The sequence below is a fragment of the Cupressus sempervirens genome, chromosome 6 (assembly GCF_028749045.1).
Source record: "Cupressus sempervirens isolate cs-2001-9-10 chromosome 6, ASM2874904v1, whole genome shotgun sequence".
Lineage (NCBI taxonomy): Eukaryota > Viridiplantae > Streptophyta > Pinopsida > Cupressales > Cupressaceae > Cupressus > Cupressus sempervirens.
Genome location: NC_143123.1, coordinates 388,325,916 through 388,345,660, shown reverse-complemented (window position 1 = coordinate 388,345,660; position 19,745 = coordinate 388,325,916). Strand labels below are relative to the sequence as shown.

Below are 19,745 nucleotides of genomic sequence, written 5' to 3'. Positions count from 1 at the left end.
ATAAAATAATGCAATAAAATAAAATAATGTAATATAATAAAATAATGCATTAACCTAAGTAAACTTAAGTAAAGTGTAAATAGTAAATACGTATTTACACCAACACTTACAACCAAAACACTGCAAGCAAAAACAAGCAGATGGAAGTCACTACTACAGAGAACAACAACTAGCAACCAAAAAAAAACACATGAATAAACACAACTAACATAGACTCATCTATACTAATTCTAAAACTATAGTACTAAACATACTATGATTGTTCAAAACATAAACTGTTGGCATAAACAAACCAACCCAACCCAAAAACAACACATGATCATTTACAACTACCAGAGTATCAGCTATACTAATTCTAAAGATTATAGTACTAACCATACTATTAAAGTTCAGAATATAAAATTGTTGGCATAAACAAGCCAACCCAAGTCTAAGAATAAGTTATAGACCAGAAAACCAAGTAGCTGCAAAAACAAATAAACAACTAGGGCTAAAAACCCCTACAGACCACCACATTATTTCTCATCCTTATCTTTTCCTTTCCTAGCGAGGAGCACCCTAGCCCAATCCTCAGCAAGAAACTTATATAGGAGCTTGTTGTCCTCCATGTCCAACCCCATCTCGTCCTTCTCCTGCACCAATAATTGGAGGGTAGTAGTAGCAGCATGGGTTACCTTCAAGGAAAATTTAGAGGAGTAAAATCCATCCTCTATAGACTTGACCTTTTTCTCCATCTATGCATTCTTCTCATTCTGTTCCCCCTCTTTCTCATTTCCTTTTTCTACCTTCTTATGCGGCTCCTTAGTCTTTTTCAATGGTTGGTTCTCATCCTACAAAACCTGAGGGTTAGTAAAAACATTGGTTTTTTCCTTTGCCGAGGAGGAGATGGCAATAGGGGAGGTATCCACTTTATTGCTGTCCTCATAGAAGGTAATAGACTACAAGGTAAAACTAGCTGACACACGAGTAGTCTCAGTGGTATTGACACCCGGGTGTTATCAACAAAGTTTTCACTTTTTTATTTGTCCTCATTCCCCTTTTCTCTCTTGGATTCAGGATGTTTCTCCTCCTCCAACTCTCTTTCATTGTTCTTAGAATTCTCCTCTTCTGCCTCCTCGACCCTAAATCTATTTGCCTTTTTTTTATACCTTGCTTGTGTTTTAGCTAACCTTCTTGACCTTCTCCTACCATTTCCTCCCTTCTCCTCCTATGAATCCCCAATGTCCACCTCCACTGGCTTTTCAATTTTGATTTTTTTACTACCCTTTTGTTTAATTGCCAGGTCTGGGTTTTTCTTTTTCTTATTATCCCTACTAGGGGAAGGTGCGGGGTGTGGATTCTAGTTCTAGTGTTGGTACTCAGAGGGGGATTTTGGTGGTGGCGTTGATTATCAACAACAATAACCCTAGGGGGACAAAGGGCAAGATGAAACTTGTAAAGTCTAAAAATCATACCATGGTGAATGATAGTGAAATTATTACCCTTACTTCTCTTCTCCCTAACATCACTTATCGTGTCCTCAAGGGAATGTATCAGAAAGAACGAAATAGAAATAAAGTCTCTATTTCTAAAATGGTTCAGGAGAGGGAAGTGATAATAATAATAGACTCCAAACTTGCCTTCGAGCATGAGGTACTTCATGATCACCACATAGACATCATCCCAAGGAGCCTGTAGCTTATCCCTCCAGATGCCTCCCTTATAGCGAATAGGTTCTCCATCCTTAGCAAAAAAGCTATTCATGCTAGCCTCGTTTGCCATTTTCCTAACCTTCCATTTTTTCCCTTTTAGAGACAAACTAGTGGCCATCACAATAACCTCCTCATTTACTTGGAACGTGATACCATTTATGGTAAATCTACGATTATTCCACCCATTCACAAATTGAAGAACACAATTTTCATCGTAACCCACCATTGCCTGCATATAAGGAAGAAATCCTCCTTTTAACAAGAACCAAGTCACCATCCTATCCTTAAAATTTTCTATCTTTGTTGGCTCTAATCAATTCAAATCTCCACCCATTTCTTCTTTGCTAATTCCTGACCCCTCAACCTTAGTAATTTGCATCTGAACCTTCTTACCCTCAAGATTGCTGACAATGGGGATATTTTTAATCAATAACAACACTGCGATGTTGAAAATAATAACTCTAGGGCCTTTAAACATCCTACAAGCATGATTTTGAGGCACTTCAAAATCCCATACCTTTTCATTATGGGATCCATGTGTACTTTATATCATAACTCTAACACCCTTGAAATATCTAACAGTATCTACAATGATATTTTTCATACTTTCAAAAAGAAAATGTTTAAAATTTTGCATTATGTTACTATAATTGCAAAGTAACTCTTGCCTCAAATTGTGTCTATTTATTATCCAACCTGTATGATGGTGTCTCATCATCTTTCCTTTATACTTCTTATTAAATTTAGTAAGCTTTTCCTTCCTAGATATGATATTGCCAAATTTGGCACTGACCTTTATTTGTTTAGCCATGCTCAATTTTTGCCCCCCCCCCTTTCCTTGCAAATTAGGACCTTGATTTCCTCCTTAAGGATATCCATAATTCTCTAGCATGTCATTTCTTTTAACTCAAACCCCATGGAAGTAGCAACATCTGCCACCATATTGCCTTCCCTGCATATGTGTTGTAACTGAACTTTTTCCATCCCATTTAGGATATGTCTAATATCCGTGATAATATTTTGGATATTCCATCCTGGTTGAGAGACTCCCTTCTCCATATCAATTATTAATTTAGAATCACCTTCTATATGTATTTCCTTTATTTGCATATCATTAATCAATTGTAGGCCCCAAAGTAGAGCCATCACTTCAGCCATGTTATTACTCCCTCCACCAACCTTCCCAAAATAGACTAGCAACACTTCACCATTTCCATTCCTCGGCACTCCACTAGCAGCCCCAACACCCTCTCTTGCACCACCATAAAAGTTTAATCTAAGTTGTGTTATTGTTGGTGGTTTCCATCTTGTTTGTTGTCTCTTTATTGTTTTAGAGTTATCAAAATGATTAAAGTTATACTGGTTACCCCATCTTTCCGCTATTTGGCATTCTTTCCTTCCTGGTTCTTCCTTCGGTGTCTTACATTTGGTAATCATTATATTTCTTTTAGCAGTTTCTCCATAATTCCCATAACTACCTCCACAGGCCTTTCCTCTTCCCGAAAGATTCTATTGTTTCTTTCCTTCCATATGTGCTAGAAAATGTATGGTGGGAAAATTCTCCATAGGAATACCAGCTTGGGGTGATAAAAGGGACAATCCCAGTTTTCCACAAATTGACTCAAATTTTTCTTCAGCACCCAACATAGTCCAAATTTTTCCCACACTAGTGACCAGATCTTTGGAGTATATAGGCATTCAAGGAAAAGGTGAGAGACACTCTCCTCTTTTTCTTTATAGAGATAACATTATGTGTGATAAAAAAACCTCTTTTTTCTAGATTGTCCAACGATAGTATCTTACCATGTTGAACAATCCACCAGAAGAAATTAATTTTGGGCAGAAGATTACTAATCCAGACTTTACGCCATGTTGTGGGACAAAGGTCTTTACAAAAGAGAAGTTTGTAAGCATATTTGATAGTATAATGGCCACTAGAAGTTATATCCCACCCCACTTTATCCTCTTGTATTAGAATTGGGAGTCTTTGAGCTTCCATCAACTCCTCAAGTTCTTTAAGTAGTTGAATATCCTCCTGAGGACATGTATCCTTTCATAATTTCTTCCACTTCCTTCTAGGTTCAATATAATCTGCCACTCTCAGCCCAACCTTTGCCTTCAAAGTTTCCATTAGTCTTCTAAATTTGTTGTAAACCAGCGGTTTCCCCCACATCCAATTATCCTCCTAGAACCTGATGTTTTACCCACTGCCTGTAATCCACGTCACCCTTTCCCTCAGTATACCTCTGTTGTTGACAATATTCATCCATATTTTGGATCCTCCCAAGAGATCATTATTAAAAAGATTTTGAGTAAATAAGGAGTTAGATAGGTATTTAACTTTCATGATATTGCTCCAATCTGTGTTGTTTTCTCCAAACCTCCCTAATTTTAGCAAGAAGGGCTCTATTCAAATCTCTCAGTCTTCTCACTCCTAAACCCCCCCTCTCCTTTGGTTTGCAAGCATCCTCCCATTTGACAAGATTTAATTTGTTCTTTTCCTCCATTCCAGACCAAAGAAAATTCCTCTATATCCTCTCAATTTTGTCGGCCATGTTTTGGTTTATTTTCAAAAGGGATAGAAAGTAAATTGGAATTCCCTAGAGAGCCACAAAGAGTAGCTATAGTTTTTTGGCATTACTGAGGATATTCCCTTTCCATCTTGCTAGCTTCTTTTGGATTCTTTTAACAATGGTATTCCAGAAGTCATTTGTTACCTCCTTGGTGGTTAAAGGTAAATCAAGATAAGTATTCAGGAAGTTAGCCGATTGACAGCCTAAAATGTTCCTAATCTTCCTCTGCATAAAAGCATCAATGTTAAAAAAATAAAGTTTACTTTTAGAGTAATTTATTTACTAACCTGAGTTGTCTTCATAGTTTGTAAGGATACTCTTCCATGCTCTGGCTTCCATGATAGAGGATTCTCCAAAAAGAAAAGAGTCATCAACAAATTGTTGTAAGACTTCAATTTCAGCAGCAATGGCAGGTTTAATACCTTTAACACAACCTGTATTCACTAGTTTGGAAAATGATCTTCCCAACACCTCTGCCACCATAATGAAGAGGTAGGGAGATAGTGGGTCTCCTTGCCTTAACCTCTCCCCAATTCAAATTTACCCCAAGGAGAGTCATTTAGTAGGAAAACATACTGGATAGTACTTACCATCAGCCTAATAAGGTTTATGACCTTTTCATTAAACCCAACTCTTTCAAGAACATCATAAACGAAGTCCCATCTTACCTCATCATATGCCTTAGAGATATCTAGTTTGAATGCCATACCAAGTATTTTATTTCTCTCCATTGAATGTATGATCTCGTGAGTGGTTATCACAGCATCTAGGATTTGTCGCCCCGACACAAACCCCTTTTGTGGTGTTCCTATAATGTTCGCTAGGAAGGGCTTAATCCTTTTGACCATTACTTTGGCAAAAACCTTATAGATTGTGCTACAAAGGCTTATAAGTCTAAAGTCAAGGAGACTCGTGGGTATCAGAGTCTTAGGGACCAAAGCAATAAAAGTCTTATTTATCCTTTTTAGCATCTTCCATATTTTAAAGAAATCCTTGGTTGCCCAAATCATCTCATTTTTAATAACCTCCTAGAGTTGTTGGAAAAATGCTGGGGGGAAACCATCAGGTCTTGGGGCCTTGTAAGCTTTCATAGAAAACACTACCCATTTCACTTCCTCCTCTGTGATGTTTCCTATAATGCTATTATTTTCTACTTCTCCTAGCACTTGCGGGATCGTGTTTATCAAACTTCTTCTTATTACCTGATTGCCTATTCTATTTTCCTTTTTATAAGCCTTGCAAAATTACTCCACAACATGTCTTCCCATCTCCTCCTAGTCCTTATATTCTCTTCCCCCTTCTCCTTCCAACCTATTGATCATGTTTCTTCTTTTATGGTTCGAGGCCGACTTGTGGAAAAAGGTAGTGTTCCTATCACCTTCAATTAACCATTGAACTCTTGATCTTTGCTTCCAAAATATTTCCTCTCTCAAAATGATGTCCTTCCATTTTTTTCTGTACTCTTCTTCTTCTTCTATAGCTTCTTCCAAATTATTACCCTCAGCAATCTCCCCTTGCAATTTTTTAAGTTTCTCCTCCACTTCTCTTTTGACTTTGAAAAAATCTCCAAAGGAACTCTTAGCCCAGCCCTTAACATTTCTCCTTATATTATCTAATTTTTGAGTTAGTCTGTACATTGCAGTAGCGTCTATCCTTATGTTCCACCATTCTTGGATTTGATCTTTGAATTCTAGGTGGGATTCCCACATTATTTCATACCTGAAAGGTTTCAGACCTCCTTTTATACCATCCTCCCAATGGAAGATTAAAAGGGAATGGTCAGAAATAGTTCTTTTGAGGTTCTCCAGAAAGGAATCACTCAACCTGTTCCAGTTCCCCATCACCATCAGTCTATCCATTCTTTTACTTGAATGAGATCACTTATTTTTCTATTATTAGTACAGGTGAATGGGTTCCCTCTCAAGTTTACATCTATTAAATCTATTTTTCCCATAAAATCATGAAGATCTTGAAAACTTTCAGGGCAGTCTCTATCTCCACCTAACTTTTCTGTGTGGTAGAGGGGGGTATTAAAATCTCCCATACACATTATCTATTTTTCCTTCATAGTATCCATTATCCTTTCTAGCTTTCCATAGGTTTCTTTTCTCCCTATCTTATTATTAGAAGCATAGATATTGATAATCCTCCATCTTTGATTACAAGTTTGGAACTCAGTTATTAGAATTTTTTTGTCTTTCCATAACTCAAATCCAATCATAGAGTACAGGTTCCACATGGTAGCAATACTCCCTGAGGCTCATGTTAACCATATGAATTGATTTGATTCAAAATAGCTGGAAAATCTCTATAAGCATTACCATATATATCATAAACCATAACGAATCATAGTCCAAACCATGTAATCTATATCATAACTTAGAAGTTTATAAATGGTTAAATAACAATTTTTTTCAAGTTTTGAAAAAACATCAAAATTACATAGAGAATACTTCATTGTAATGGTGCAAATACATTACATATTCTTTGGTTATTAGAATGGTATTATGACCTTTATTATGCAAGTGTTCGTGATATACTTCTTCTATAAAACTTGGGAAAGTAACCACTTTTGTATATGTTTCCTTAACCTTGTGTGCAACATCTTTCATTTTTATTATTTCCAGCTCATCAACATACTTAATGGATAAGGAAATGTTTTCAATATCTTGACAAAGAGCAATACTGTAAAATTGATCTTGTACACTTATCAATACATTTTTCATAAAATGAAGTAGAGTTGACTGAGGTGTTTGGACTTGCATCAATAATTTTAGATTCATTTTTCGATGGATCCAAGGATTGAAATTTTATGTGAGAATTTTATAAAAACAAATGAATGTTAATATATATGATTTAAGAGATTAAACTTCAAAATAAATAGTATAGATTCAAATTTTAGTTTTTAGTTATAGAGATAGATAGATAGATAGATAGATAGATAGGTAGGTAGGTAGGTAGGTAGGTAGGTAGCTAAATAGATAGATAGATAGATATGTGCAAGTTTCTATTGATGCAAGCATTTTAAAGTGTTTGTAATTTTAACTCATATAATGGATCAAAATATTGTAATTGAAGCAAATTTAAACAAAAAATTAACACCTCAATATTCTTCTAAATATTTAAGTCTATTTTCCTCAACATTTCTTTTTGAAAGTTGTATGTCATTTTTCATTTTCTCATAACGGTCATATGTGAATGGTGGTGCTATTCAAAGATTTTCTAGAGATTTCACATGAGATATAGACACAAATGTCAAACTTGTTCTCTCTCTCTCTCTCTCTCTCTCTCTCTCTCTCTCTCTCTCTCTCTCTCTCTCTCTCTCTCTCTCTCTCTCTCTCTCTCAGACCTATATCAATTGTAGGTTTTGAGAGAGTTAGTCCCTGAGATTTATAAATGGTCAATGCCCATCTCAATCTTAATGGTAATTGCAGTTTTCTACCCCTTTGTATTGGTATTATTGGGACTATATTTGGGTGATGATCTTAAAAAATATTCCAAAATAATTATCAAATTCAACCATAACATGTGTTGGTGGTCAAGTGGTTCACTTTCTGGTTTGTCGACAATCTTTTGAATATACCTCAATGCTCCATTTACAAGACCTGTCTCTACCCAAATATTTGAAGTCAACATCACCCTTGAATTTTTTGCTAATTAATTCAATATCAAGCTCTCTATTTTAATAATCTTCTATTGTATTCAAACTTCCCACTTTCATTGCAACGCTCTGTCTACAAGATGCTTTAATGAATGTAACACTATCTTGTTATGATTATAAACATTGCCATTTATGGAGAAAAAATGGACATAGTTTCAAAACTCGTCATTTTTTATAGCATTTAAATTGATGGGAGTTCTCATCATAAGCAATTTCCAGTCATCAATTTGTGGGTTAGCATCTCTAAGATTTGTTAGAAGTTGACGAAATCTTTGTTGCTTGATGTTTCCCCTTCTTGCTTAAATTTTTCATCTTAAGTTACCACAATTTTCAATTCTTCCCACAAGAACTTTGTTCATCTTTTTCTATCATATGTGGGTTTTTAATTCACTGGGGGCAATTGACACAAGTATCCAACAAAATTCATAGATATACCTAAAAGAAATTAGCAAATAAATATTAAAATTTGTACAGTATTTTTATTGTGCTTATGAGGTATATATTGTAGTAAAAATGACATAATATGGCAACGTGTATTAATAAAAGTGAAAATATACTTGCAAATCTTTAGTTTGAACTCTATGGAAATATTTTCCCTAATTGAGAATCTATGTCTTCCACCATACTCTAACCAATAAATCTCATTTCATCAATCAAGATATATTTGATATGTGTCATTTCACCTTGGAAACTTGTAAGATGTGCTCCTTCTAGTTCTAAAAAATCTCTTATTGGTATTCTTAGTTTTGAATGAATTATAAAAGCCCCAATATTAAATGTTGCAACTCTTGTCGTTGCTAGTAAAAGAAGGGGGCAAGGACCTAGCACAATTAGATTTTGAAGGGTTCCGCTAATGGCACCAATCATATATGAATTTCATGTTTTTTTGTTCCTTGAATTATCATGAACATTGGGCTTCTAATTTTATTTCTATAGTAGTGTTTCATAATTATGTTCATTGCCTTTTGCTATTTATTTCTAAGGATTCTATAGTTCATGTATTGTGGGTTATCGTTATATATGAGACATCCATATTCTTTCGTATTTTTAATAAAATCAATTGCTCCCATTGTGTACTCTTCAACTTGATATTCATTATACCAATTTCTATTGTTATCAATGTATCTTCTTCCTAATATATCTATTTATGAAATTTACATATTTTACTGTTGTGAAGTCTAGACATGATTTCACATTTGTGCTCTATTGTACTACTCGCAATAGCTTCATCTTCTTCAATTTATAAACCATTATTATTTTTATCTTCCTCTATAATTGTTTCTCTTTGCATATGCCAAGCATTATAATTGAATGAGTCTCACTTTTCTATTATGGATTCAATATCTACATCAATGCCCCTTTCTATGTCATGAAATGGCTTGTATAGTAATAACTATAAAAAATAGAACTCTGCCCATATTTTTGAACCAAGTGGAGGAATGGATGCAAACCTCATAAATACTCTGACTATAGTTGCTCTTTCCCTTGGCTCCCTTTTGTTGTCTTTTTCTCTTTTAGAATTATATATCCATGATTTGGCCACATCAATTAATGTGACACCTTCCATACAAAGAGGCCTTTGTTTTTATCCATCAATGAGATTTTGTTTGTTCATCATTGTTCTCCTCCTTATTCATAGTTAGAAATTTGAACACTTCATGTGAGACATTTAGATTAACAAATCTTCTACTACTCCCCATGAGTGGAAGTTCTAACAACATGTCATAAGTTTCTTGAGCTCAAATGTCCCTTTCTATCACAATTTTTGTTAGAAGCCTTCTATATGCACATGAAGCTAAATTATCAAATTTTTCCAAGTTTGAAAGATGCATCAACATTTGATGGTATGTTTTAGAGATTTTCTCAACTTTTGATGCATACTTTGCTATGTATTTTATTGCTACATGTTTGGAAAAAATATGTTTCCAGTCTATATTTTCTCTTTATAATTGCAGTATGTGATGATAATCTACATTCATTCTATCATCATTTCTTGTTGACTCAAACTTTTTATCACCTATTTATATGTCTTCATATAATTTAGATCCAATACTTGATTCAATGGTCAATGAGCATGATATCTAAAAGTAGTATAAGAAGATGAATGATTTATTATTTCATTAAGTAAATATTAGAATGTGATATACAAATATTAATTAGTGTAATAATTACCTACAACCCATATTTCCTTATATTTTTGTGTAGCCATGTGCCCTCTCTACGAACTATGTGATGCTTAATACAATTTAGTAGTTCTTCATAGTTGTGGCCGATATCCATCTCAAAAAGTTGTGTTTTATTTTTGAGACATGGATGTTAACTAAAATTTTGGAATGCCTATGATTAAAATTAAGATATTTGATATATGTTCATTATATCTATATACTTTAAAATATATGTCATATAATAATGAGATATTTTAGACAAAATTATGAAGTCACCTATATATTTCTTTGATGTGGATCTTCTCTAGGATTCCATATATTTATAGTGCAATGAAAATATTATTCAACAGCTCTTCGTTCCTCCTCATTTGACCAATCATTATTGTCCATATTGGGAACACCACTGATCCATAAAATTCCATGCACGTGCAAAGAACCTATATTTTACCACTCATACCTACACCAAGAATCCTTGACATCCATTCCATTTTATAGGATCTATTTTGTAAATATTGTGTGTCTTAAATGCATGTAATGTGAAACTATAAGAAGATGGCTAATAACATTTTGTTTAAGCCAATTTTGAGCTTCCCATGCATTATTTGGGCATTTTTCTGGCATGAGAGCATGTAGATAAGGTCAATACATATCTTCTACACTTAAGGTGAAAAATATTGTTTGAGTGTCAATTTGGTGAAGCATGTATGTCAATTCAACACAACACTTAGTCCAATATGACCTTGTTCCCCTTTATGTTGTTCCAAACTACATCAACTTATCAGCTAAATCAAATTGTTGCATCATTTCCATATGCTCACATAACTAATTGATAGTGATGTGCATATTTTGGATATTTATTTTCACAAATATTGGAGATGGATTTTGTTTTTGGTGTCCCATTACGATGTTCATCATAAAATATCTAAACAGTGGATGTTTACCATACCTATTATCCCTATAGCATAACAGACATTTCAGAAATTCATGTAGATGCACACGCCTTATTTGTGGTTCTAACCAATCACATCTTCTATCATAAAATAGTGTTGGAAATGCCATGTCTAGGAATCTTAACATTACATACTCATTGTGATGCATGATGCTCCTGCATCCGAATTGATAGGAGAACAACAATACCAAGCCACTCAATCAATGTTGTTGGTTTTGCATCATGATTATAACCCTCAATTGAATTAATTTAATTTCTCTTTCAGTATTTAGTGGTTTTGAATCCATTGATGTAGCGTTGTCTATTGTATTGTCTTCACCAATCTCCAAAGTAGGACCAACATATGTGATTTCATTAGTATCGGAATCAAATTTCATTTGCACTATATTTAATCTATAGAAAATATTTTCATCTTTATTCCTTGGTAGGTCGTTGAGAGCATTTTCATCAATAATAACATATATATATATTTGAGTTCTTTTTAGACACAATCTCTATTGGCTACAAAATTATAATTTGTGTGATGTTGATTCCTTCTTCAAATAATAATAGGCAAATTTTGTATTGTGTGGTATAATTTTTTAAACTTGTTGTACATTTTGAGGAAAATTTATGGCTTTCCATTTGTATTTATATTGACCACCTATTGCGTGGATCACTCATAGTTTTGGGCTTACATGTGCAATCAACATTTCCTCTACTTTGGCAATTTTGAAATATCCTCTAGTTGTGGTCCAAGATCCATATTATTTGAAGATGAAAACCTATGAATTCCTCTTTCTTGCTTGCATCTATTGCATATAGGACCTTCATAACTTTGTGATACTTTGATTCCAATATAAGATTCTTGACAAACATAGCACATCTTTAGGGTTCTAAAAGTATCTAGTTGAATTTTAATTTGCATTTACAATCTTTTCAAATCAAACTTAACTAAATCATTAGAATTTTCCATTTTCTCCACACCACACTCAACATATACATTCATTTGTAATGAATTTCCATGTTAAGGTGTTTCTGGAACACAGTGTATTGGGATTGAATTTTCATCTACATCATTCAACTCCATATCTCCATTTAGGTGAGAATAGGTTATCTCACTTCATTGGGGATGAGTCTCTTGTCTTTTTTGTCCTTGAGAATTAGAGGTTTGTTCAGGTGTCCTTTGATGAACATTTGTCTACAGACTTGTTCCCTCTTTATTCTCAACTTCAAAAAGTTTTACAGTTAGATTTACCTTTTTTTTAGCATATCATTCTCTATTAGCTTTATTGCACGTTCCTCTTGGTTCTTCTATCTAATCACTTGTTAGTTTTTCTCTTCTTTGTCTACAATATTCTATTTAGCATTCTCTTAAATATAGTCTTCGTTGCTTCGTTGATTCAAAATTTCATTTTGGGTGACCCACAGTTGATATTGGAAAAATTTAGTGACACCAAAGAAAGTAGATTTCAATATGGTTGATATGGTTGATAATAAGGGACTAAACGTATTCTCTTATATAAATCATGACTAAGTAATTTATTTATTTCTTTTAGTATTGTGTTTTTATTTTCCAATAGATGTTTACTTATCAATGAGACATTTACTTTTATATTGATTTTATAATACTCATGCACAAATAGTGAATAATAATATAAATATATATATATTTACATAGATTAGGTGGTACACAAAAATTCAAGAGTTCATTTATTTGAGGTTTTTGCAACAACATAAAGTCAAAGAGCAACATTATAGTATCTACTCATTCAAGCAACGTAAGAAATCATCGCATAAAATTTAAGATTTCTCTTAATCATATTGCTTATCATAAACATCTTTGTCATAAATACTTCAAAGTTTCCTAGTTTGCAAGCTACTTTTTGTATGAAGCTTGTCATTTCTTTGGATATGTTGACATCAATAGCATCAACACATGTATACATAGTGCTAGGTTATCAATATGATTTACCATCTCTATGAAATGGCCACAAATATTTTTCATTACATTTTCAATGCATTTTTTTACGTAGCCTTCTGAAGCTATGGAAATGGTAGGGCTTGGTGGAGATGGTCCATTTACGGTGCCTTCTATATCTGATATTTCTACGATGAAGTTATTTTCATTGCAGTGCAAGTCTATTGTATATCTAACCAATAAATATAATTGAAATTTATATCATGTATACTGTCAATTTCATAATTCAAATTCAAATATATAATCATACAGAAATACAATACAATATAAGAAATTATTTTATTAAAATAACAGTTCAAATTATTATTAAAACAAAATGGATCCATTCAAAGTACCTAGATAATAACCTTTATAGGAGTGAGATGAGTTGTATGACCACTATATCAGATCAAGAAAACAATATATTATGAGTGCCAAAGAAAATTAAATTGTTCAAAATATAAACAATATATAAAATAGTTCAAAAATTGAATGTAATGCACATTTTGCTTATCGAGTGTGTGTGTGTGTGTGACATTAAATAAATAAATAATATGTTAAATACTAACAATATCAAAAATAGTTTAAAAAATTTGAAAGCAATAAATAAAATAGTTAATGTGATGTTCTAATGAGTCTAATCTTCTAATAAGATAAAAATCATAAAAGAATGATATATAATAATAATAAATAAATTAAATTTATTTTTTTTAAATGTAAATAAAGTAGATAAAAGATAAGAAAAATCATAAACTAAATTAAAATTGACATGAATTTTGGAATTTTGTCATTAGATATAAAACTCCACACTTAAACTTATTTTGTAGTTATCTTGAAATTTACAAATATTTTAAAGATAAAAGAGAATATTAATTATTTAAAAATATTCTTTTACCAATAAAAAATATTTAAAAGATAAAAAGTGAAATTAAAAATAAATTTATCAATAATAAGATCGCATTTTACTCTTATAACATAATTGAAACTTTGATATTTTTTAAAAAAATTAAAATATCTTAAGCTAATTTTTTTAAAAATAATTATTTAATAGTTGAATAATTTTAATTTAAATGAACTCAAATTAGATTAAAACCTAGACTTTAAAAAAAAGTTACAATAAACTTGCTTGAAAGAAATTAAATAAATATTTAAATCATAAATAGAAGACTCAAATATAGAGAAAGAAACACTATTAATAACTAGCACTTGCAGTCGATAAGAGGTACGCCCATAGGAATACAATGTGAGTAATTATAAGTTATATGTAATGTATAAGGATTTTATGAATAGTCATATCTAAAAGGTAACAAATATACTAAAAATATATATACAGTTTTATTTAATAGTATATACAACATACAAAGGGGGGAGATGTAGTACAAAAGGGAAAAGTGCAATGCATACTTGTCCTCGCTTTATTGAGAGTTGGTGGAGTTGAGACTTTTCTTGATAATTGTGAATGGATTATTTTTCATTCATGAATATCAATCAAAGGAGAATAGTGGTTGTATACGAAGGTCGTACATTATTTTAACTCTTGCTATGGCTATAAAAGTTAATCATTGTCTTTCTATTCTACATATACAAATTGTTGCTTTGGGAAGTGTTAGCCCCTATGATTTATGTATATTGATTTTTCATGCCATGGATATTAGTATCTACCTATGGTTCCTTAGGGATAAGGATTTAATAGGTATTAATTTTTATGGGATATTTTGGTTCCAAGGTGCGCCAGTAATTATTGAACGTAACAACCATGTAGAGAGATTAATCTAGGGGTTTAGTGCTAATTGTGTACACAATATGTAGTACTTCACTAAGAGATCCATTGACCAATAATGTTTGGCTCCACACATGTTTGTGCTAACATTGTTCTTTGTCCTTTACATAAAATAATTTCTCATTGTAGGTGGTAATCATTAGTATTAGTGTTTGGATTTATGTATGTAACATAAATATATTGCACTAAAAGAAATATATCTCTATCTAATAATAGATAAAATATGGAATGTTTATAAGGAATATACTAGCATTCATTATGCATCTCGAATAGCAAAGAAAGATAAGGATGATCAATATCAAAATATAAATGTTGTTCTTCATAAGGAAGAGATAAGAAGAAGAATAAGATAAGGGTATAATACTAATGGATAAAAAAGAAGGATATAATATTATAAAATATGAAGAATACTTGTCAAGGAAGATATAAAGTTAATACATTTTATTATCCCCTGTCTAAAAGCTAGAAAGGTTCATTTTTTAGCCTACTATTTGCATTTGAAAAATGAGATGAAAAGAAAGAAACAAATCATAAGTTTTCATATAAATTCAAGAAATATAGTTTATTTTAATGATTACATTTTTTGTATTGGATCTTAAGGGAAGTATGTATAGTTGAAGCATGTATGTTGAACACAACAATTCCTAGAGGAGCAAAAACAAAAAGTGGGCTTTATGTTTTTTATGTTAAAATCTAAAGTGTGTGTTTGATGCAATGTATAATGTAATATTTGTATGTACTTGGTGTTCCTTGTATGATCATGTGTAAGGGATTCTTGTAGGAACAATTAGTATAATGTTCTTTGACAATGGTAAGTGTTAGTTGTTTGGAAGATAGTGGGTGTGATCTCCACATACCATCCACATTATCAAGGTCATTAGCCTCTACATGGAACTAACCTCTATATGATTGAGGTGATCAATATGTTATTCATGGTATTTATAAGTGTTACATTTGCATCCAATTTTTAAGAATGTTCTCTTTAGTTAGATAAAATAAGATAAGATAAATTTATTAATGTCCAACAAGAGACCACAAGGATCTATGGGACTGAAAAGTGTACAAGATAAAAGACCACTGGTTGCTAGAGCACCAAACAATGCCAAGGAAAGAAAACAAATAGGAAAAACAAGAGATACAAGAAGAAGCAAGGAGTACAAGAATGAGGCAAGGACTAAGGGTCCTTCCTCGGTAAAAAATAGCCAAACATTGAAGTGTACAGACTAGGGCAAAAAGGTTCCCTAAATTGCCACCGAGAAAAGTTGGGAGGGTTTGCTGATGAGTATAACAACTACAAGGTCTCACTGATCTAGAATGACTGGCCACAGTGGCACTAGAAGGTCGCTTTGTCCCACATGCTAGAGACAGGGGAGAGAAGAAAGCAGTGATAAGTTGAACTGAGGTCACTCTTTGAGGGAATAAAAGTTGCAAGGTGTGGTCGCAAAGTTGCATACCCTCTCTGAGGTATAGTTTAAGGTATCTTTGGCCCGTGAAGAAGGCCACGAGGGAGTTGCACTCCCTAAATAAGCAATAGAATCTCCCACAAATCTCGTAGTAGGTAGGATAGTGAAAAATGAAATGGATCTTCGTCTCGGTCGTGCCCAAGGTACACAAGTGACAAGTTTGGTCCTCTTTGTCCATGTGGAGATATGTCTAAATCCGAAGCTAGTGGGAGCGAACCTTGAAGGAGTCCAGAGAGATGAAAAGGCATGACACCAACATCAACACAAGTAGCTAAGAGGCACAATGATACCGTCTCTGATAACCAGAAAGTGTTCGGCATAAAAGGCCATCTTCAGGCGTAACCCACCACTAGGATTACACCAAGTCATGGTGATATATTGTCTATAAATGTCAAGTCTGACATGCTGGTTCAACTCCTGTTGTGAGGGGAGGAGGTGGGCAGGAGCATTGAGAGAGAACTGAAAGGGAGGGAGGTGGTCAGTATCAATTTCAATTGAGCTCAACAAAGACGAAGCCTGCATGAACCAACAATAGGTCCAGGAGGTCGAATCAAAATCCACCACAATGACGGAGGAGAAATAAGCCAAGTAAGAGTATCTACACAAGTCACCCACAGAATCAACAAAACCACGAAGACGATGAAGAAACCAAGTCAGGTCAAAAATGGCAACCAATCTAAAGGGATGGGCACCGAACTTGGCCAAAACAATATTGTGGGGGGTGAGCCGATGATATCTGATAATATGCCAAAGAAATATGGTCTAGACACGCTCGATGGAAGCCCAATCAGAATCAAGGAGAGTGGATCCCCAATCCATCGAACCATAAAGAACCATTGGTCGGACCAAGGAGTCTAGGAGGGACAACTTGGACGAAGTGTCCTAGAAGTGGTGTCTGAAGCACTATCTCTCAAGCATGGCAAGGGAGCCCATACCTTTATTAACCCTAGGCTGGATGACGAGTCTCAAACAAAAGCGAGGTCTAGAGAACTTGACCCCAAGGTACACATGATGTGGTGATCTTGATTTCATGACCTTGGAAGTAGAAGTATGAGAGGTCTTCAAGTAGTTGAAGATCATAACCTAAGTCTTTCTCAGGTTCACTAAGAACTGACGAAGGTCACAAAAGGAGGCCAAGCCATCGAGAAGTCTCTGAAGAGACTCTAGAGAGGAGGCCAGAAGGATCATGTCATCAAGAAACAAGAGAATAGATATCAAGACTTGATGCAGGTAGCAACCATCCACATGGAGTGAGGAGTCTCTAAGGAAGGTCTCCAACTCATCAATATAAATACAAAACAAGGTAGGGAAAGAGGGCAGCTTTGTTTCACCCCAATAGTGCTCTAAATAGGGGCTGAGAAACTCTCTAGCGACTTGAACCTACCAGTGACACTCTCATATAGTCTCATAGTGGTAGTCAACAAAATCTCCAAAAATATCGATGTCTCTTAGTCTCTAGAAAAGGGCAACCCATGAGACGGTATCAAAGGCTTTATGTAAGTCCACGAAGCAACAATAGACTTTCTCAGAGCGATGACGAGCCTCCTCGATGATGGCCCGCAACATCAAAATATGGTCCATGGTTTGGTAATCAGCCCAAAAACCAGCTTGACCCTTGGCTTTGCACGCTCTCCTATCAAAGTGCTAGAAAGAATAACATTCAAAGTTGTAGCATAGAGCTTAGCAAAGATGTGCCCAATCATGGTAGTTTTGCAGCAGTTACCTGGATCCAAAGTTGAGCTAGTCTTAAGAATCGGATATATGATGTGCCTCAACCATGAGTTGGGGAAACCGATGCAAACAACACTATTGAAGAGCATAGGAAGAAAGGAAACTAGGACAGGGACGCCGAGCTTGAGGAGCTCGGCCTGAAAACCCTCCTTGTCTGCAGCTCTACTAGAGCTCGTGAATCTGATGGCCTCACAAATGATGGACAGGGTGAAGAGGTAGCAACTAGGAGGCAAGGTAAAGAGAAGAGGAAGTTGATCAGGGATATCGTAGAGAGTAGAGAGTAGACAGCAATATCTATACAAATCGTCCAAAAATGCTTGTAAAGAAGTATCTCACTCTAAAGAATTGTGTTAAATTATTTTGAATCCTCATTAGGTATAACATAGAATTGAGGAGAGGCATTGATAATTGTCTTTTGTTTCTTAGATTTCTACTTGGAACCTTTGGAATTTGACAAAAATGAAAAGGATCTACAAGATTCAAATAGTGTCCCCAATTCCATCTTAGCAATCATTGTATGTAGGAGTGTAGATAATTCATTGGCAATGCATTTTCATGTGGATTTCTTCTTAAGTGACGAAGTATTTTTCTCTTAATATTTGCAGTCATAAATGAACAACTACAAAGAACTATTGGCAATTTTTGTAACATATACCATGTCTCCTATGTACCTATACCATATTCTACAATGATCTCATCCATAAATTTTTAGTAATTGGTCTTCTTCTACTAATTTGTTAAATATTCACATTGGCATAGTAAGACAACTCTCTAATTTCCTTTCTGCCTTGGATGCATATTGGGCAATTATTCAAGAACAAGTTCTTTTGATACAATTGGTTTACAATCCATATTACTCTCCATATGGATTTCATTTTCGGGTTGTGTATGTTAAACTTATCATCATTTCTTGTAGGGGTGTGTGCTGTCTTTGCAGTGTCATAAAAGGACAAGGAAAAGCTAGCACATTTAGGTCTCAATGTTTTGTAAAAATGCTCTAAATCTTGACCCCATTTGCATAGGCATATTGTACTCATCAAGTGTATTTCTAGATAATATCGTTGTTGTATTCAACAAGCAAGGTTCTTCATGTGATTGATGATGTCTTATGTTTTATCTTTATTGACTGCAAGGAAGCACTTATGTATTGACAACAAATGGCTTTGCTTGTTCTACTATAGTATAGTTTTTCCACTCAAGTTGTCCATCTGTGGTGCATTGGGAAGCCAAATGAATCTAGGTTTGTGTCTTGATCCTTGATGTTGTCATTCATATTTGCACAAATAAAATAATAATATAATAAATATTGAATTGATTGACAAATTCGGAATACTAAATATTTAGTTTAATTAAAGCTATAATGCAACTTCAAAAAGTAGAGCATATAAGTACTAACTCAACCAAGTGCCATAAACGAGGCCCTCATAAAGAAAAAGTGGCCAACATTAATTAGGATTAATGACATAAATGGTGGAGTTTCAAAATTGAGAGAGACTTTGATTATCAGCCTTCAGAACAAAGTATATTTATAAAAAAAAGTTTATTTAAAAAACTTCATTGTGAAGCATAAAAAAGCCCCTAAATTCTCATATTGCCGAAGCTTCACACCGTCTCAGCTCACAACTTTTCTACTCTGTTTGGAAGGAATCAAATAATACAAAAAGGAGATTAATACAATGACTCAGAATTGCAGCCCTCAAAGATCATAAAACTTTTGGGTAGTAGCTATATTAAATAGTGCTGGAATATTGTGAGTTTTCGTTGTTGTATTATATATTATAGAGTGCTGGATA

The 19,745-nt window shown here is 33.8% G+C and overlaps 1 protein-coding gene across 1 annotated transcript; it reads right to left on the bottom strand.

Moving 5' to 3' along the window:
- Nucleotides 1–2,576: 2,576 nt before the first annotated feature.
- Nucleotides 2,577–3,128, bottom strand: LOC149552683 (uncharacterized). The gene has a single exon (XM_089790227.1). The coding sequence runs from the start codon at nt 3,126–3,128 to the stop codon at nt 2,577–2,579; it is 552 nt and encodes a 183-aa protein (XP_089646353.1).
- Nucleotides 3,129–19,745: the final 16,617 nt, after the last annotated feature.